Source organism: Cotesia glomerata, linkage group LG9 (genome assembly GCF_020080835.1).
Source record: "Cotesia glomerata isolate CgM1 linkage group LG9, MPM_Cglom_v2.3, whole genome shotgun sequence".
NCBI lineage: Eukaryota > Metazoa > Arthropoda > Insecta > Hymenoptera > Braconidae > Cotesia > Cotesia glomerata.
The window spans coordinates 14,034,512-14,056,644 of NC_058166.1; the positions used below are offsets into that span (position 1 = coordinate 14,034,512).

Genomic DNA, 22,133 nt, shown 5'->3' on the forward strand with positions numbered 1-22,133 from the left:
CTTTCCCGGTTTTTACTTAACTTATTTTTTACCTTCCTCCAACTACTATTTTCAGTTTTTCTTTTTAGAGGGAACAATATCCCTTTATCACTAGTACTTTTACTGGAAAGCTCTCTTCATTCCTTTTCCTTCCCTTCAGCTCTTATTTTTTTAGTCTCTCCTATTTTTTTCATCTCCTCTCTTTGTTTTCTCCTTTCCGATTCTGTCCCTCTAAAGTGGAACTTTCCACCTTTCTTACGTTGTCTTCTTTATTTATACAGCTACAAAAGTATGGCTATTATTTTTCTAACTTTTTTTTACTTAAACTTTTACCAAAAAAAAAAAAAAGCTTCAGCATTTACATTTTTTACTTATTTTAGACTAAAGGATATTGTGATACAACTTCAGTGCTGATAAAGTCCATCTTTTTCAATACTTTCATTATTTATAATTTAAGTACTTATCGGTTTACTTTCAAGAAAAAGTCCCATAAATTCTATAACTTCTGACAATATTTGCAATCAAAAGAAAGAATAGGGGTTATTATTTACGGAAAATACTGACTAAAATATTCTAGATACGAAAAAATCATGAGACTTTTTTTCTAGAAAATTGAATTTTCTACAAGAAAGGTTTTTATCAATTTTACCGTATCTTCAACCTCTTAGTCAGAATTTTTGATCAAAGTTCTGATAATACTCGCAATCACAAGAATAACAACTAAAGAAATCGCGTGCAAAAAATTAAAATCAAAATTCTGGTTGAAATATCGAAAATATAAAAAAGTTCCAACAGATTTTTTTGGTAAGAAATTCAATTTTCTATGAAAAAAGTCTTCAACAATTTTATCGTATCTCTGATTCTTGCGCCAAAAAAAAAATTTAGAATTAGACTTCCGAAAATTAAAAAATTTATACTAATTAGAATTATAATTGAAGTTTTTACAGTTTCATGACAATAAATAAGAAATAAAATCCGTATAAATATTATTTAAAAAAGGAGGGTGGAAGGGAATTGCGGAGGTATACGGCAGACGTCTATCACTCGAATAAGCTGGAGTAATGATGGCATTGTACAGTACCCGGGAAACGTAATCCCGTTTTATCTAGACTGTGTTGGGATTCTGTTAAATATTTTGTGAGAGTAATAAAATCTAAATAAACATTCATACGGACATCACTTGTAATAAAAATAAAAAAAAAAAGATGGAAGCGTTTTTGTTTATCTCCTCTTTTGTTGTTGTTTTTATTATTATTTTAAGGATGATTTACGCCGCGTGAATAAATATTCATTCTCAACGAATTTATCTTTTTTAGTCCGACCGCGATATCTTTTTGCCCCGACCGGTCTTTGTTTTTTTTCTAATTAACTTTTAATTGCTGGAACGCTGGAAATTGAGCTGAGTTATAATTACCTGCGGAAAAATTTTCATATATTGTCATGTATGGTCAATTTTCATATATGACCTGATCTGGTCATACCAAGCAATTTAGGAGTAAAAAAAGAAATTCATTATAATTTTTTAATTTCTTTATAAGTGTTTTTGCTAATTAATATATTTTGTTAGACAGAAATTAGATTAGTAGTTGATTAAATTTAACATTATTGTCAATAAAGCTGCTTAAGAGAGTTATGGAGAGAATTCAGCAATCATGCGCTCTCTACCGGAGATTTTTGATACTAATTTCGCTCGAAAAATTATACATAGGTATTCATGGTTATATTGGGTCTTATACATTATAAAATTTTAACAATTTAAAATTTTCAAAAAATTGCATCAATATTTTTTTTTTAATTTCTATAAATATCACTTTTTGAAAATTTTTTGCTATAATAATATATTCGTTAAGAAATCTTAAAAATTACTTTATAAAAGCTAATTTTAGTCACATTAATGTAATTATTTTTATTTAATTAAACGTAGGAATGCACAGAAAAAAAAATCTTATGAAAAATTATAATGGTAACATCGTAATCCAGGACTAGACTTTCAGTATGTTGATTTTTACGATGTTGCCGTCTACAGAATACAATTTGAATTATTGAAAATTACGATGTTATTTAGTAAATTTTTTTTCGGTAAGAGCAAGTGAATAAGGACGCATACTATATGTTTTAATAAAAGAAAGACAGAGTCCAGTAGTTTGCGACGCCACCAACGAAAGATGACCAAATACTGTATGGAGGGTCTTCTTATGTGACTGAACAGAGAATTTAAACATTCCCTCTGATAGCGTAAGGCGATAAACCTTGGGCTTGTGGCGGAGAGAGCACCGGGTTTCGATTCCTCGGTGATACAGAATTATTCTTTCGGTGACCTAAACTTCTTTTTAATTTAGTGATAGAAATTTACGATGTTGCATCGTATAAATTATAATGTTTGAGTTCTGGTCCGGCACTACAATGTCTTATACTAAAAATTACGATGTTTTCATCGTAATTTTTCGTACAATTTTCTTTCCGTGTGTTATTAATTTATTATTTCAAACTTTTTACGTCAAAATTTATCAATAAGACTTGAAAAATAAAATAATCTTCATGAAAATATGGTTGAATGTTCAAAAATCAAATTTTTGGAAAAATATTTACAAACTTGAACTTGATATGAATTGAAGTATCTGCTAGTAATTTTGCATGTGAAACTTTTCTTCAGCTAATTAAAATTTATTTTAGAGTAAAAATTCCGTACTCGGATTGTTTCGGATTAAAACGCACATTTTTACAGTGCGAAGGATTAAAAAAATTTTCCTTGTCCCTCTTTCGTAAAGAGGGAAGAAAATAAAATGAAACCAAATAAAATCTGTTATTATCTTGATGATTGTCAAAATCAATGACAATTGGAGAGCAAATTGTGGGGAGTAGCATATTTTTAAAGCGGCATATTGTAATGCAAGGAGAAGTTAGCGAATAAATCGAAGGAGCGCTGAGAGTAAAATTAGATAACAACCCCCTTGGATGGTACTACTAGAGTGTAGACCCCAGTAGAAGGCGAAGAATAAGAAGAATGGGAGTAAAAAATAAAAAATAAGAAAAAGTAGCTTTATGGAAAAGAGTTTCACTAAAACTTTTAAGGGCCATACTCTCACAATATATCTCCCATCATCATATCCGAATCTTCCGTGGCACTTGAACTTTGTGTTAGTGTGTGTGGGTGTGCCTCCGTACCTTCGGCGTCTTATTTTCAGATGGGTACACTTCACTACTTTGACTATAATCTAGACTACCTTATCATCAAAAGCTCTAACTTACGACTGCATGTCTCGGAAGTTACCACTTATCTCATGTTAAATAACTATATATCTATGTGTATATATGTACATGTCTCTTAACACGTGTTATGTAACTGACACTAAATAATTACAATTAAAATGGCAATAATAGTAAAACCAGAAGCGATGTGATGACAATTATTATTTTTATTTATTATTATTATTATTTCTTTTGAAAAAATTAACACCACCTCGTTTATTTAAATTATACTGCAGTACTATACCGAGGAGGTTTTTTTCTCAAGAAAGATAATTCTCAAGATTGATGGTGCTCGGAAGAAGAATAAATAAAATAAAATAAAAAATAAAAAGAAAAAGATAAATAACTAAAATGTTTAAAAGTAGATACGACGCAACAACGAAAAAACTTTTACGGAAAATTTTAAATTTAATTATAAGAGAAATGAAACTCAGACACTTGAATGGTGAATAAACGGTAAACTTTTTTATAACTACGTGTATCTAGTGTACTGCGATACATTTTGCTGCTACTAATCTAATTATTGTACTTTTTACTTTTACTTAATAATTAAATGATATTTTTTATGGATTTATGATAATTTTAATCGGGTTTGTTTTGTATTGAAAGATGCTCGAGTTTGTTGAATTTTTTATCAGTTTTGCTAATTATACTGGGAGAAACTGCTCGATTCAAGAAGAACATCCTTTAAATCAAGAAAATTTTCTCATTGAAATTATCAAAATTATTTCAATACATTTAGATCCTTAAATAAAAGAAATTAGGAAAACGGTTGACATTGAAGGCCATCCCTGCAACTTCCCGCTACTTTCGTAATTAAGCGCTCAAAATTGCACTTATTATGTTTTTGAGCTCTCCGAGCTCAAAAATATAATTTTCGTGTAGTTTTGAGTTCTCAGAGCTCATAAGTCTGATAGAAGTTTAATAAAACAATATTTTTTGAATTTTCAAACCGCAATAACTTTTGAATGAATGAACCGATTTCCACGCGGTTGGCGGCATTTGACGCAGTTTTTCAAATCTTATGATATATTTTCTAACACAAATTGATCAGACCGGAAATTTCGGTGTAATTCGAAAAAAACACTTTTTTTTCTATTTCTTTCGTCAACGATAACTCACGAACGAATCAACCGATTTTGACCGGCTTGGTGACGATCGACGTGGTTTTTTAATGTTAAGAGCTGATTAGTTTTTGGAATTGATCGGTCAAGCCGTTTAAAAGTTATTAAAAAAAAACCACATTTGAAAAAATTTTTTATCGCAGTTTTTTTAAGATTTCTCAAAATCTATTCGTCCGAATCGGTCCAACTTGTATTCAAAATCTAAGTTTAGTCGAACCCTTTCGAATGGCACCGACCGCGATCAAATCGGTCGAGCCGTTCAAAAGTTGTGAGAGGTTTACACACACACACACACACACACACACACACACACACACACACACACACACACACACACACACATACATACATACATACAGGCATACAGACACCACCGCGTGAATAGTCAGGGAAGCTTCCTAGGACCTCAAAACGTCGAGATCTGATGAAAACTCGATTTTCGAAAAACGTGGTGAAAACAATAACTTCCCGATTTTTGAAAATTTTAAATTTTCTTAGCGGGAAGTTAAAAAATACTGATTACGGGGGGGGGGGGGGTAGCTTTTTTTCAAAAAAAATTTTTTTAGAAAATTTCTATAAAATACACTCTATTTACTGATGAAGAAATAAATTGAAAATTTTTTCAAAAATGAGTTAATATTTATCGATGTCGATTTCAATATTTTTTTATCAAAAAAACAAAAAAAAAATTAAAGACTTATTCAAGTTCAAGAATTAAAACAACCACACTGATAGAAAAATTTAGTACGAAGCACTAAACTGATTTTGTAACGAAATTTTTATTATTTCTTTGGGAGAAATAAATTTTTGTACCCATCAACATTATTTGTCACAGTTTAATAAATAATTTATTTATATGAACAAAGCCTTATTACATGGAAATAAATATTTATTTCCATCAAATAATATTTAGTAACAGGTACTAAATATTTCTTTAGTAAGTATTGTCGGTAGATGGCTGTGCTTTAATTCTAATATTTATGTGATACATAACCTATTCACTGACTTAGATTATTTTATTCAGCTCGATTTTGGGAAATTTATCAAACCTTTGAAAACACTCATACTCCCAATAAATGGTTTCTATTTATGTTTCTTCTTAGTGGAGTTTAATTTAGATTTTTCAATTCGTCTATTATTAATATATGTTAAAAATCTGTTTAATTTTTAATTTCATAAATGTCTCAAACAAAAAAATATAATTTAATGAGATTCTTTTCTTTATAATACCTTATACTTTCACTTAAAATTATTTATTTTAATTATTTTGATTTATTTTAACTTAAAAAGTTAGGACGCTGAAATTAGTTAAAAAATTAATTTCTTTGATACCAATATAGGATTTATTAAGTACCAGTGAATCATTTGTTAAATACTACTAAATATTTGGCAACGAAAGGTTTGTTAAAAAATCATTCAGTGTCTATTACTAAATCTTATTAAATCGAACTAAATCCTTCTACCAGTGGCAGTTCTCTTAAAACTAATTGTGTTTTTTGATCAACTAATTTTCAATAATTGGATAGCTTCAAAAATTTGAATAGTCTAATTTTTGAAATTAAAGGAAAAAAATCAGTCTATTATAATAAAGAAAAAATATATGGTAAATTTTTTTTGGTTATAAAAAAAGACCGGTAGTAATTGCAGCCGTTTAATTTTATTTGTCGAACGTCAAATTATAAAGAGTGATAAACTGGCTATTTGTTTGGACAAAATAGGTAAATGTAACCTTTTGTTGGGGCGATCGTTAGCTCAAGTTTAAAGAAATAAAGAAAGCAAGCAAAAATAGCATCGTCTGTAAAATGTCAAGCGATTTAACAACGGACAAATAAAAACCGGTAGCAGAAAGGAGACCCAGAACGAGACCGAGAATGAGAACAGCAGAACAGAACAGAGCAGAACAGCAGAACAGCAACAACGGTTTCTTGTTCCTCCTTTGGCATTGAACGGGCGTAGTATCAGTCAGCAGACAATGCCGTGCGATTGTATTCTTTAACAGCGGAAAAACTAAATGGGCGTTTATGTCTCTCCACTTTGACGGTACTTCACCTGGAAATGTCCTCGATGATGATCCCCTTTGAAACTATAAATTTTTATCTTGTCTGAACGAACCGAGGCGGACCGATAATTCTAATTGAATATCAAGCGAAATGTAATTACGGTTGGAATTCATGCTCCGTCGGAGCAAATAATTCGCCATAGCTGCCGCTACAATTCTGACGGGGAAGCACACCAGGCACCAAGGGTAGAAGAGCTCGCGATAGGCTGTCACGCCGGTGATCCTGCTGCTCCCGGTTTTCATGTTCGTGCTGATGCTGATGTTGATTTTCATGATAACTCGTTCTCTCAATCAATTTTTAACTTCTCGCTTTAAAAATCGGAAAGTTTTAGAACGTCCGTATTTGTGGATGTGTATTAGAGGGTTTTATTTTTAGGCGATATTGTTATCTCCGACTTACTTAAAAATCTGATATTTTATAGAAAAAATAATTAAAAGTTTCTCTCAGCCAAAAATTAAATTTTCCATTTAAAAATTTTTTTTGAATTTTAGCTAGATTTTTTGGCATTGAAACAATTTTTTTAGAAAAAATAATTGCAAAGGTTCAGTAGTTCTTTAATTTAAATGTGCTACGAAAAAATTCGTATGAGTTAAAATTCTGTGACCAATTATTTCCAAGTTATGGAGTTTTAAAGATAAATCTGAACAAAAATGAAGATAAAATCTTTTATTATATTTAATTAATTTATTTATTTTAAATAGAAAACTTTCTGATACTGAATACTTATGACACTTTTATATGTTTAATTTCAAAAGTCATGCTACTGAAGTTAGCTGTCAGCTGTCAATTTTTAAAATTTTCATAACAAATCAATTATAATAAAACATACTTCTAAAAATTTTCACTTGTAATTTTTATTAATTTTCACATGTGGAATTTTTTAATAAATTTTTTTTTTATAATAATTTAATTGCCATAAAATTCTAAAAAAATTTTTAATGTCTGTCATCAAAAGTCACTTGTGTATATGCAGTAATTAATTGTAAATTACTGTGGAATTATAGTAACAATAAATAAAAATCTAATTTTAGGACAGAGACAAAAAATATCGCCTAAAAATTAAACACCCTAGTGTTTGTATGTCTGTAAATAAATCATTGTCGTAAGGTATTTTTAGAACGAATTAACTGATTGAGACGCGCGACTCAGCATTTCAAAGGGTTTATCGAGACTTAGATCTGATTAGATTCGAAATTAATCAATCGAGTCATTTCAAAGATATTCATTAAATGAAAACCAACAAAATAAATTTTTAGGTTTTTTGAGATAACTTTTAAATTTTTCAAGCAAAATTTTGAACTTTGTACTGAATTGTTAAATGAGGTTGAAATAAAACTACGATATTTCATCTCAGCTCTACAATTTCTAAATTGTCAAATGTGTAAACATAGAGGTCCTTCCGCAAAGAGTAAAGCGAGCGGAACATTATTAAATAATTGAAATACCGAAAACATCATACCACAAGGATATTTGAGTTAGATAATAACAGTAATAAACTATGCAATATAAATTAACTTTTATCTCGAGAAATGTATGCACATAATTTTCGACCTTTCACTCTTGAATAAATATGTGGGAAATAATGTCTTCCTGCATTGCTGTATTTATTAATCCACTTTTCCATTACCATTATTATTTGAATAAAATATAAAGCATTAAATAGTCACTTTAGTTTCTTCATAAAAAAAAAATAAAAAAATTGCACACATTAACAATTAAATATAAAATTACAAAGGACGAAATTTTTTCCAACAATTATCCGAGAATCACCGAAAGTTAATTGCACTTGTCCATTTGTCCATAAACAAAAAGGTGTAAAAAAAATACATAACTTTTGAAATAATTTTTTTAGAATGAATTTGTGCGGCTATTAGTGCCGTTTTTTGTTCATCAGCGCTCCCATTTCTTCCATTGAAATTCAGGCGGGCGCAGTAGTAAAATTTACTGTAAAATATGACCCTAAAATTAACCAATTCCTTAATTACTTGGCCCGTATTTTCTCGGGTTTCTCACCCTCTCCCCGGCTGTCCTCTTTGGAACCCTTTACCCTTCACCCTTTCGCTCTTGACTCTTTCCCAGGTTTAGCAAAAGCTTCTGGTAGTACACTGGGAACTTCTGTACTAGTGTAGTCTGCTGATACTTTCCCCTTCATTTTTCCCACCAGCATTTGGCATCACAAGCTAAATCGGATCCAAACCGAGTAGAGGTTTTAACCCTTTCGAGGCATTTTACACCCGGCGGAACCCAATCTGCTCCTCATTAACACCTACACGTTCGCTTTCTACTGTTCTCATGTAATTTATTTCTTATAATATCATCAATCTTTTTCCAAACCATTTAACTGGTTTATTGTTAATTGCCGCTTTTTTTCCACGACTCATAATACAAAGCACTGGAGTGCTCCATGGAGGAAAATTTTTTTCGCCTTCTTTCTGCAACTGTTTTTATTGCTATACTCTTGTTAGTCCACGGATACATACGTAATTTGGATTTCGTCATGCAGATAATTTAATCAGAATTAATTTTGCAACTCTCCAAAATTTATTTATTCAGATATTTAGAAACAATTTCATATTCAAAAAAACTTTTTTTGATTATTGATTTCCGAGATATGAAATTTTGAGAAATATAAAACTTATCTAAATTATAGAACTCAAATTTTGGAAACTTGTTGTTAAAGTTTGAATTGGCGTAACTTTCGAACTATCGAAGATAAAAAATTGGTCCAAATTTTGTTCGATAGATTAGTTCTTTAGCTTCAATTTCATTTTTGTAATCATCAACTTTCGATTAATAGTTTTCGAGATACTGAATTTTGAAAAAAGATTTTTCTAAAATATTACAAATTTTTGGAACTTTATTATTAATCTTTGAATAACTATAACTTTTAAACCATTGAAGATAGAAAATTGGTCTAAATTTTTTTCGGTAGATTAATCCTTTAGCTTTAATTTCATTTTTGTAATGGTGAACTTTCGATTAATAGTTTTCGAGATATATAATTTTGAAAAATGATCTTTCTAAAACATAATTACGAATTTTTGGAACTTCCTTATCAATCTTTGAATAGCTATAACTTTTGAACCATTGGAGATAGAAAATTAGTCTAAAGTTTGTTCGATAGGTTAGACCCTAATATACTAAGTGAAAGTTATCTCTTCTAATCACTGCGAAAATTCTCACATAGTTTCATGGATCTTAACTATAGATTACATCGAACAACAAATTAATATCTCACCAAACAATAATCTAATTAGTTAAATTTCTGTCAGTACAATAATATGTTATTATCTAATAATTTCCCAAGCATTATGAGTCGTGCACTTTCGATTGTCCAATCTTTTTTTATTAATTCAAGCCACGTTATTTTTGGAAAAAATACTTTTAATTGGCTCAATTACCCCGTATTTGGATAAGAACAAGGAGAAGTAGTTTTCATAAGAAGAAATGAAATAAGATTTCACCTGGTTTCAAGTCTCGGAAAGGACAAAGTGAATTAGCGAAAGTTAGTTAGAGTTTAGTCGGAGTTTAAAGTCGATGAATTTATAGGGGATGTACATGAAAAAAATTAAAGAATAAAATCCATGAATTCTTTGTCAGACTACTACTTCTCCTTCTCTTCCTCTTTCTCCTCGACGGAGTTGCCGGAGGATTTCAAGGGTTCGAGCATAAACTTTTTTTTAGCTTAAAAACGGTCCTTGCCATTTAAGATATTCAGGTCTAGTCCGGCGTTGGGGTTGACTAAAGCACCGGAGGGAAAGAGACCACTCTCTTCTGATATCCCCGGGGATGAAATGCTATACGCTCTACGCTCTACGCTCTCCGCTTTCTACACCGTGCAGTTCTTATCTCCCAGTAGGCGGTTATTGCTAGTCATCCTGTCTTGCTACTATTTCTTATTTTTTACTCCTTATTTCTTATTTTTATTTTACTTTTGTATTTATTTATGACCGTAACTTGCATCGTCAATTGGCCGAGAAGCCTATTTTTTTTTTTACCTAAAACTTTAATGCCATAACTTTAGATTTATCGTGTTTTTACCGAATAATTTAATGTTTTTAGTAGATTTAATAGAAAACTAATAAGCTATTGCATTTATTTTAATGACGGGATTTTAAAAAAATTTTCAAAATCGATTAAGACTTTCCTAATAAAACTTTTAATCTACTTTTTTTTAAGACCAAAAATGATCTATTTTTCCACTTATTTGAAAAACTTTTATTTTTGCATTAGTTTTAACGATTCCGCAAATTTTTCATTGCTTTAAAAATTTTTATTTTATTCCAGCTACCGAATAACATTTTTTACTTTCTATAAGTAGATTAGATATCTCACCAAGTCTTTAATTTTTAATACATTAGTCAAAAAATGTGTCGCTTTTTTTAATAAAAAATTTTGAAATCAAATTTTGCAAAACAATGTTCACTCACCAACCGAAAAAATATTTATTTTCTTAAATTAATCCCTATTAAAAATTATTTATTCAAATTTAAAACATTTAATTTTTGTAAATTGTAAGGATTTAATTTTCATTAATAATTAAAATTTTGATAGGAATTTTTAGTTAAAAAATAAATTATTTCCAAAATAACTAGGCTTTAAATTAAGTATCTTAAAAAATTTTTCTTTAAATTATTTTTTTACAATAAACTGAATTTTTGCCAATCACTCTATTTTTATTTAAAAATCATTAAAAATTACTCTACTTTTTTTAACTATAATTTAATTGATGAATTTATTCCAAAAATAAAAAAAAAATAAACAAACAATAAAAAAAATCCCAGAATAAAATAGGATTGCCAGCTCTTACTCTTACGCTGGATAAATATAGACATCAAGAGGCTCAATCAAACTAAAATCCTCGAGTACATTGTCAATCAGACTCCTTGCGCAAACAAACGACTGCGACCCGCCAGAGTTTAAAGAGTAAGAGAATGAGCCGCAGGAAAAGAGAAATAAAAAAATAAAAAGGAAAAAAGAAAAACTAAAACGGAAAAAAAGTAAAATTGTAAAACAGTAGGTGCTCATTGATATTCATCCGATGTGACGCTACTACACGATTGGTTAACTACTCCGTAGTCTTCTCCCGTTTACCTTCGTCCATTTTACGGCTCTGTGTACTCGAGTTCCACATGTAAATTTATATTCATTACACACATGCAGGATACATTCTACCTCCACTTTCTACCTTCCAAAGCTTGCTTTTCTCTCTCCCCCTTTCGCTTTTCTCTTCCATTTCCACTCATTTTTCCAGCTCTTATATCTGTACTGTACATCGATTCCCGGCGTCTCATTTACGACAGAGCTTTACTCGCGATCTTCCTACTCATTCTCATACCTTCATCCCCTTCATCCTCTTCCTCTGCCTCACTTTCGACAGCTCCCGCTCCACTCACTACAGCTCCGGAGTTTGAGTTTAAGTTTGCTCTTCTTGATTAGGCCTTAAGAATAAAAATCTTTAGCTTTGCCAGAGAAAAGAAATTTGCTAGACGATTGATAAAACACTTTAAGATTTAATTTAGTTCATTGTTATTACATAGTTTCCGCCCGTTTAACTGTTTACTAACTGATATATTAGTCCGTGAAATAATTAAATTTTATTTATAATCGGATTATGGATCTGATTATATGTAGTCAATTCGCATCGGATGTAAATATACATTTGGACTAAAAACAACATCGAAAACTTTGAAATCTAATTATATCTGGCCACATTTAAACATTATTACAACCCACTCATTGTCAACATTTAGACAGTAAAATAAATTGTTTGTATCATAGCTAAGAGGAAATTTTCGAGGTCAATGAACAATTTATTCATTTCTGATTCTCAAAAGTTTTATCGATATTTATCAATACGTTATCAACCATTCAAAAGTAATACAATATTAAATAACATAAATTGTTGTAGTTATTATTATAATAAAAGATTAGTGTCGTAGATGTTTAATGAGATTGATGCAAACCAACAATGGTTGTATTGTTTATTAAGCTAAAAAATTTAAAAGTACCTGTCATTCTATTGATTCATCCATACAATCTTTTTTATTTTCCTATTTATTTATTTGTCTAATTGTATCTGGTTGAAATTAACTCACGGTAATAAACATTAACTATAGATTAATTTATTTTTATAATCCGATAAATTAAAATATTTTATCTGGTCAGACAAACAATTTAAATATCTGACGGGATTCCGGGATTTTGTATTGTAAAAAATATAGAAATATAATGTTTTTGTAGAAATAAAAATAGTTGTTGTTCTGAGGGAAAAAGAGATATAAACTTTGGAGGATAAAAATTAGCGTAGTAACCAAACAAGGGGAGTGTTTAAAACAATTAAGAAGCATCGGGTAAAATTGATTTACGAGTATCTATCCACATCGAAGACGTTCTACTTGATATTCATAGTCACAATGTTAAATCTAAAATCTAAAATGTAAAATGTAGAATGTCGAATTTATTATAGTATTGTAGAGTTTATGACTCTTCCTCGATTGATTTCATGTAAATCCATCGACCTGGACTCTTAAAGTTGTTGCACCTTAGCCAAGTATGCAAACAACAATTGATTTGTTTTTTTTTTTTTTTTTTTTTTTTTAATTTAATCACAATAATAATAAATACTAAATTATCATCTAATAACTTTAAGAATGGTTATAACTCCTGAAATATTAATTTTATCAAAAAATTATAAGAGCCAAAGCTTAGAAAATTTTCTACAAAAAATGTTTTTATACTATTGGGCTATCTTCAACATTTTAGGAGATATAGTAACTTAAGTAGTGCTCACATAGTGGAAAATGGAAAATCATCATCTAGTCACTATAAAAATAGTCACAACTCTTAAAATATTAAATTTTAGAAAAAATTACAAAAATCCAAAGTTGTAGCCTAAGAAATTTATTTCGAAATATTTTTGAAGTGAAACTTTTTTATCGACGTATGAGAGAAATTTACAGCAATGTAAAAAAATCGTCACGATTTTTGGTTACGCGCCATGTTGTTTTTTTTTTTTTTTATTAAAGTTCAATATAGCGACGTAAAGAATAAATCTAGTAAACATTATTAATTCTAAAAGCAAATTAAATAATAATTTAAAAATAAAACAAAACACAATTAGAAAATAAAAATCTGTATATACGTACATCTTTTTTAATTATTCGTTTCTAATTATTTATTTATTCATTTTGAATTCTATAAAATCATGGCATATCTACAAGTTTAACTGTCGTCATATAATTGTATTACTTTGAGTAGATAATTCTAATTATTTACTCATAACTTGTGTGATTGAGTAAGTTATTAAATATCTGCTTCGAATTATTTTTACTAAGTTATGACATGAAATATAAATATTAAAGTTCGTTATATAATTTTTGTAAGCTGATCAAATAATTTTTAAATTAAATAATGGCAGAGTCTGAATAATGACAACAATGGTAATAACGATGCGATCATAATGAATGAAATACAATAATTATAATAAGAGCAATGATAAAATGAATTACTTATATTATTAGTATGCATGTCTACAATACTAAAATAGCTTTGATCTAATATGGAAAAAATTTTCTTTCTTAAGCCTTATCGAGTCAATTTCTTTGAAGTTGTAAATAGTAAAAAAATGATATGTTATAAAGAAGTTTCACTTCTTACCTGTGAACTCTGGTACACTCACATATTTTTTTGTAACTACGGGGTGATCTTCACACGGAAAAAAGTAAACTGTAATATTCACTGGGATCCCGGTTAATTTTTATAGTTTCAAACAGTAAAGCGGACATCGGGGTGGCAAAAATATAAATACACTGATAGAAGGATTTGTTTATAGTTAAAAAGATTTCTTAATATTTAACAAATCATTTATTAGAAGCCATTTGTTAGTCCTTAACAAATATTTGTTAGTATTTAAAAAGATTTATTAATATTTAATAAATGAAAATCAGATTTATTATATACAAACAAATCATTTTAAATACTAAGAAATATTTGTTTAATACTAAAAAATGGTCTGTAATAAATGATTTGTTAACTATTAACAAATATTATTTAATACAAATAAATCCTTCTATCAGTGTATTACAGAACTTAATGTAGAAAGTATAAAAGCCACAATTTATAATTTAATATCGAAAATAAGTGATTAGTAGCTGTCACTATAGTAAATAACGACTCTTTCATCTTAAAAAATTACAGTTCCAAACAGTAAAAATTGCCATTTCAATATATAGTCCATATTATGAGGAGAAGGGGAACTCAGATGAAAGAGAAGGGGGTCTCACTCTGGGAGAATTTGAAACAGTAAAAATTATACTTTTAAAATATACATTTTACCAGTCCAAGCAAGTCAATAATTAGTTTGATTTTTAGCATTGCGTTTAAAATTTACCATTTTACTTTGTAAATATTGACGTTGCTTGTATTAAAAATTTACTAACTTTATTTTATACTTTTTACATATGATAAGATCATTTTTTAGGTACAAAATGATAAATATCAAATTCTGAATTCTTAATTATTATACTTTAACACTTTAGACATTCACATAGCGAATATTACTGTTTAAAATAGTATTTTCTTCCATGTAAAGAGTTAATTGTAACGTTTAAATGGTAAATATTATAAAGTGAATAGTAAAATCACGATTTTACTGTTTGAAATGGTAATTTTTACAGTTTACTTTTTTATTGTTATTACTTTTTTATTGTTATTACAGTTTACTTTTTTCCGTGCAGTATTTTAGAAGATACAGTATCTTAACTAGTAGTGCTTATTATCTAGTCACTATTAAAATGATAACTGCTGAAATGTTGAATAAAGAGAATAATATTATTATTATTAAAATGACTAGTAACAAATAATTAGTAAAAATCTGAGATGATTCACGGCATATATTAGACAATAATATAGACTATACTACCAGCCCTCGTGCACTACTGGGCTAGACGCAGAGAAAAAACGGAGGTGATGAATGAGGCTCGAGATAAAATATAAAATATAAAAATAATATTAAAGCTGAAGCGCTTATAAATTTCCAAAAGGTTAACTGGCAGTTGAGTTATCGAGTGTATTAAAGTACTCAACTCGCGGAGAGTGAATAAGTTTATGGTAGATAGTTTATAAATACGTTCATTGGACTATAAAAAACCTGGAAACAAGAACATTTGTCCAGTCAAGTGTTCAGTTATGTTCATAAATTTTTACTTTGCTCCACCGGCAAAGCTCGACTATATCTATACACGATAATATATAGAGCAAGAAAGAGAGAGAGAGATCAAAAACGAATCACCGACCTCCCTACACATATTCTGATACGGAATCTCCCATTACGAAAGCAAAACGCAGGATTAAATCATGACAGGAGCAAAAGGGCAACAAGGATCGACCAATGGACTGGAAGAAAAAAGGTTTTTAAATAAAAAGAAATACAACCCCAAGAAGCACACAAGGATAAGAAGAAGAAGAAGAAGAAGAAGAAAAAGAAAAGAAGACAACTGGCCTCGTCCTTTAACCCACCGGCTCTCTGTTTTCTGTTCTTTCTCTCTATTTTGCGTTAGTTTTTTTATTTGGACTTTGTCTCTCTCGCTCTCTCATTTCAAGCCCATCCACTCGACCCTACTTATTTCAATAGCTTTCTTGCCTTGACTCGTTTGAATAAACTACGTCTACTGCACGTCCCCTTTTGCGCGCACAGACACCCCGCTTATTCGGCTCGCCGAACCGTAAGCTTGTTCTCTGCGAATCTTGTCCAACTATTTTCTTTAAACATTTTTCTCCGCGGAATTCTTTGTATTATTTTTAACATTTTTATCAATTGTAAATATCCCCGAACATTTGTCAACGCTAATAAATTTTACAGAGGGTTTGCTACTCGAGAAGAAAATTACTTACTTGGTTTGAGAAAAATGTTCTCAGGAAAATTTTGAGATATTCAGCTTGAATTAATTCTGGAAACTCAGGAATGGAATCAAGAAAGTTCAAGTCAAAGATAAAGAGAAAAAATTTTCTATTATAGAATTTTACTAATTTAATTAACTACTTTATTATTTTTAATTAAGATGCAATTCATTTTATTCAAGAATTTCTTTATCAAGATTACCAATAATCGTTTAATTTTTATTATTTTTATTTCATCGAAAGTAAGTTCAATATTTATTTATTTAGTATTTTCAATTAAGAAATTCATTATTGAACTGAGAATATAAAATTGCTAAACAAAAACTAAATAACTGTTAGTTTTGGATCATACATAATGTTTCCGATTAAGAATATAGAATTAATTAAATACATTTAGATTCTTAAGATTCTTTTAGAAAAAAAAAAAAAAAAAAAAACCAAGGACGGGATTCAAACTCTGAGACCCCACGTGCCAGACTAACAGCTTTCACGCTGCACCAAGCCAAAAATTTAAAGTAGCTTTTTTCTGAAAAATTTTTTTTTAGAAAATTTCTACAAAATACTCTCTTTTCATCCGTGAGAAAATAAATTTGAAATTCAATTGCGATGTCTTTCAAATTTGCAATCTTTGTTTTTTCTTAAAAATTTGACTCTTGCTTTAAAAAATTAACTTATAGATTAATGAATCAAAATTCTTAGTCGATTGGAAAATACTCTTAAAAAAATTTACATTAACGTCGCCCAAAAATTTAAGTATTTATATATTATATATTAATAAATTTTTATTCAAAATTATTATGGATAACAAAATATAGTCAAACATAAAAATTTTCATAACACGAACTTAAGATTATTCATAATCCGAACAAAAACAGTTTCACTGTAAAAAATCGCGCCAAGTCCACGTTCATAAGACTTTTAAGAAAAAAAAATTTTTTTTTTTTACAAAAAGATATAAAATCAAAATATTAAAAAATCCAAGTAACCGATATGATTGTATATAATTTTCGGAAATTAAAAAACATTTTGTTGTAAATTTAAAAATTAAAGAAATAATTTTGGAACGTATTTAGTGTGCGTGGTTGCAAAATATTTTACTTTTTATAAAATTCGTAAAATCTATCTACTAAGACTGAAAAAAAATTTGACATACACAATGACGCACACCAAGTACGTTCCAAAATTATTTCTTTAATTTTTAAATTTACAACAAAATGTTTTTTAATTTCCGAAAATTATATACAATCATATCGGTTACTTGGATTTTTTAATATTTTGATTTTATATCTTTTTGTAAAAAAAATTTTTTTCTTAAAAGTCTTATGAACGTGGACTTGGCGCGATTTTTACAGTGAAACTGTTTTTGTTCGGATTTTAGTATTTTTGTAATTATAATCCGAACAAAAACAGTTTCACTGTAAAAATCGTGCCAAGTCCACGTTCATAAGACTATTAAGAAAAAATTTGTTTTTTCTTTACAAAAATATATAAAATAAAAAATTAAAAATCCAAGTAACCGATATGATTGTTTATGATTTTCGGAAATTAAAAAATTTTGTTACAAATTTAAAAATTAAAAAAGTTTGGAACGTATTTAGTGTGCGCGGTTGCAAAATTTAAAAAATTGAAATACACAATGACGCACACCAAGTACGTTCCAAAATTTTTTCTTAATTTTAAATTTATAACAAAATTTTTAATTTCCGAAAATCATAAACAATCATATCGGTTACTTGGATTTTTAATTTTTTATTTTATATATTTTTGTAAAGAAAAACAAATTTTTTTTCTTAATAGTCTTATGAACGTGGACTTGGCGCGATTTTTTACAGTGAAACTGTTTTTGTTCGGATTTTAGTATTTTTGTAATTATAATAAAAATTTACAATTGGTACCAACTTAATTAAATCTCGCGTTGGTTGCATTTTTATAGCAAACTATCCCCTTGAAACTACAGTTTATGTAAAAATAATTCCAGCGCACCCTGGCGGGTGTAGATGCAAGCTGTGAAATATCTATTTTTAACTGTAGTTTCCCATCTAATGAAGGATTACTATGCATTCTCGAATTATTTAGTCTGTGGCAGATCACTTTGCCCATCGAAAAAAGTCAGGATCGAAATTTTTGCGTTGCTATAGTTTGTGCTGATTGAATTTAATAATTTCAAGTAGATTAACTGTTATAAGTGAATATAATTAATTAATAACAGTCAAATAAAGTATGAATTACTGTTATAATATACAATTTAGGAAAAAAAGTACCGTAGAATTAAATAAAATTTTGCAACCTCAAAATACCGTTCTGCTTACAGTAAACACAGTCGGTAGTCTGGCGCTCCGTTTACAGCAGATTTGAACGGAACTTGGCGCCAGATTCTACCGAATCTGTGGATAAAAATTGACAATTGGTATCAACTTAAATCTCGCGTTGGCTGCATTTTTTATAACAAACTATCCTCTTGAAGCTACATTTTATGTACACTGATAAAAATTGACTTGACTCAAGAGCCAAACTCTTGAACCAAGAATTCCATATTGAAGAAAATGATTTTCTTGAGTCAAGAGAATAAATTCTTGAAACAAGAAAATTTTCTTAGACCAAGAATAATTGCTTAGCTCAAGAATTTATTCTCTTGATTCAAGAAAATCATTTTCTTCAAAATGGTATTCTTGGTTCAAGAGTTTGGCTCTTGAATCAAGTCAATTTTTTTATCAGTGTAGAAATAATTCTAGCGCACCCTGGCGGGTGTAGGTGCAAGCTGTGAAATATCTTTTTCTAACTGTAGTTTCCTATCTATAGAAGGATTACCATGGATTCTCGAATTATTTAGTCTGTGGCGTGTCACTTTCTCCATAAGAAAAAAGTCAGGATCTAAAAATTTGGGTCGCTATAGTCTGTGCCAGTGAATTTAATTAATTTTAAATAGAATTTATTATTTTCAAAGACCATTATTAATTAATATTGATAATATAACATATAACGTATTATTATAGAGTATCATTGAAGAAAAAAAAGGTTTGTAGAATGAATAAAATTTTGCAACCTGAAAATATCGTTCTGCTTACGGTAAACACACTCGGTAGTCTGGCGCTCCGTTTACAACGGATTTGAACGGAACTTGGCGCCAGATTCTACCGAATCTGTGGATAATAATAATAATCTTGTAAATAATCTCTTAATTATAAATTGCCATCCCAGAGCTTGAGATTATTGGAAATGAATTCCAGAAGCCATTTGCTGAGTTCCTTATCTGGAAAGAAAGGCGAAACATACTTCAGATTCAACTGAATTAGAGCTTCGTTGTAGAGCAGATTGCCGAGCCTCGTCAGCAGTCTTTCATTGCCATAGAGTCTCAGAATATTTTGACTTTCCGGGTCCTGGTGAGCAAAGAACAAATTTATCGAAGCCCATTCTTCAACAGTCTGGTTGCCGCTTCCTGTCTTCAGTTCGCCGACATATTCCGCAAAGTCTGATGAGAAGTAGTTGGTTACTGCTTTTTCGAGGAGGATATCGATTCCGCGGGTTGTGAAGGCGCGTTTTATGAATTTAAAAGGTCTTGGTCTGTAAACGAAAACCTGAAAAATTAAGATATTATATTAAATTAGCAAATGTTTTAAATAGAGCAAAGTGACGTGCATTAAAATCACCAGAAAATTTCTCTGATTTGTTATTTTTTTCAAACAATTTTTAATCTTAATTGTTGAAAATTGAATAAAAAATAAATATTAAATTTTGACAAATTCTAAAACTGTTGAAGCTATAAAAAATTAAATTAATACATAAATACTTACTTGAAACAGTGAATTTCCAGAAGTATAAGACTCAATATAATGTGTACCACTGAACTTATAGATAAAGTTGACAGTGCTTACATTATCCTCAATGTTAACGTTATCAGCCTCATCCAAAACTGATTCTTCAATCTCCAAACTTTCCGGAGGAGTGGTCATTTTCAAACTATCCTTAACCCTGACTATCCTGACAAAGATGTACTTGTACTCTTCAGAAATTAGCGATTCTCTGATTCCAAAATATTTAGCGATTTCGTTCTTTTTCCAGCTGGCCATGAAAGGACGCCAGGGTTTGTCGACCCCATCTATGGTGAAGTTTCGGAAGTAAGCTTGAAACAATTGGTCGTAGTTCTCACACATCTCCATGTGGAAATCTCCAGAAAACGCTGGTGAATTTTTGATAAAACGGGATTCAGTTGTAATTTGTTTGAAGATCTTGGTAGAGGGCTGTCTGAAAATCCACTCGGAGTCACTCGAAAAAACACGCATGGTAAAACTCAACATGCCGTGGAATTTTAGAATATTTAAGGAGTTCCCGACTATTGGCACTCCATTTGGTTCAGACATCGCAAAAACAATCATTAGAGTTATTGTTAATAACACAACACTTTTATGATTAAACATTTTGAGGTTAGATTTAGATACACATGTGTATTCTATACTTGTATCTTGTCAAATGCATGATTAGTGGAAGAGGCGGGACAGGTGTACGCACAACTCGGTTTTATTTTTGGAACAAACGCCTGGTTTTGGTTTCGAGATTATACTTTGTACAGATTATAGAGTGTACAATAGAGAATAGTAAGAATTATGGCTAAGATTTATTGCATGCGGATGAATGTGGATATTCCGGTTATTTATGGCTTATAACTAATGAGTCATTTCTATTGTGGAAAATATTTAATACTTTGTACTGGTAGTTATCGAATTTTTACTTATATTTAAAGGGAACTGTTATCATTTTTTTTTTTTTTGGAAAAATATTCTAATGTGATGAATTTTGGGCGACTAGATAGTTTTTGAAATTGAAAATAAAATTTTTTTTTTAATTAAGTTAAATATTCTTTTTATTTTTTTTTTTTCTAATAAATCAAAATTTTTAATTTTCGGTACTTTTTAGAGTGTGTTTAGGTGTGTTTGTATTCAACATTAGCCCAACTAAGTATATACTATACTTACACTGTTTGTTTGGATATTTTTTTCTTGGGATAATTCTGCCATTAATATATTTACTGAGAAATTATATACTGGAATATTATTTACGAGGATTTTATGACCAGACACTTTTTTTTTGAAATTCGAAGAAGAAAATTTTCATTCCAAATTCTTTAGAATTTAATAAATTGATAATACTAACTAAATTATTTTTTTGATTTTTTGGTAATTTCAAAATTTCAATAAAAAGAAATTTTATTTCAATTTAAAATATAATAAATTGATGAAGCTCGTATAAATTTATTTATTTTTGAAAATATTTTTATATTGAATCAAATTTCAAAAATTTTTCATACTTTTAAAATTCCAATAAAAAAATTTTTATTTTAAATTATTTAGAATTTCATAAATTGATAATAATCGTTTAATTTTCGAAATTTCTATCAATGTAAAAAAATATTTAAAAAAATTTTGATATTTGTAACAATTCCATACAAAATTTTCACGACCATACAGAAAGAAAAATTTCTTGACTGGAGAACAAAATTCTTGGCTCAAGAAAATTTTCGGGTGCCTGAAGGAAGACCGAAATTGTATTGGCCGAAGTAAAAATTTTTCTTGAAATTCTATTCTTGGTGGAAGTAATTTTTTCTTTATTCAAATTATCATAAATACTAGGTACAATAAATTTTTATATTAGATCAAGATTTTTAAATTCTTTAGGGAAGCAGCGCTACCTACTTTAGCGGAGAAAAAAATTTTCTCAACTTGAGAAAATTTTTCTCTTGAATATTTGATACCCATTTTATATTATTTTAGCGTGAAATCATACATATTGAATAAAAAAAATGATTCAATATTATTTGATTTTCCCA

General features: G+C 29.1%; 2 protein-coding genes and 1 long non-coding RNA gene across 7 annotated transcripts in view; 1 reads left to right on the top strand and 2 right to left on the bottom strand.

The window, feature by feature from the left end:
- LOC123271149 overlaps window positions 1-22,133 on the bottom strand; it is a 317,780-nt gene that overhangs the window by 98,416 nt on the left and 197,231 nt on the right. The gene's annotated exons all lie outside the window — the stretch shown is intronic.
- LOC123271140 (nucleolysin TIAR) overlaps window positions 1-22,133 on the top strand; it is a 243,854-nt gene that overhangs the window by 30,545 nt on the left and 191,176 nt on the right. The gene's annotated exons all lie outside the window — the stretch shown is intronic.
- LOC123271143 (torso-like protein) lies at window positions 17,156-20,845 on the bottom strand. Its single transcript, XM_044737372.1, has 3 exons — window positions 20,104-20,845; window positions 19,461-19,887; window positions 17,156-17,173 (listed from the first exon to the last, which is right to left on the bottom strand). The coding sequence occupies exons 1-2, from the start codon at window positions 20,725-20,727 to the stop codon at window positions 19,492-19,494; spliced, it is 1,020 nt and encodes a 339-aa protein (XP_044593307.1). The 5' UTR covers window positions 20,728-20,845; the 3' UTR covers window positions 17,156-17,173; window positions 19,461-19,491.

Excerpts from the sequence above, each read along its gene's own strand:
- LOC123271143 (XM_044737372.1), bottom strand. The coding sequence starts at position 20,727 with ATGTTTAATCATAAAAGTGTTGTGTTATTAACAATAACTCTAATGATT. Across the intron at positions 19,888-20,103 it reads CTGGAAATTCACTGTTTCAA|GTTTTCGTTTACAGACCAAG; the intron begins GTAAGTATTTAT and ends TTAATTTTTCAG.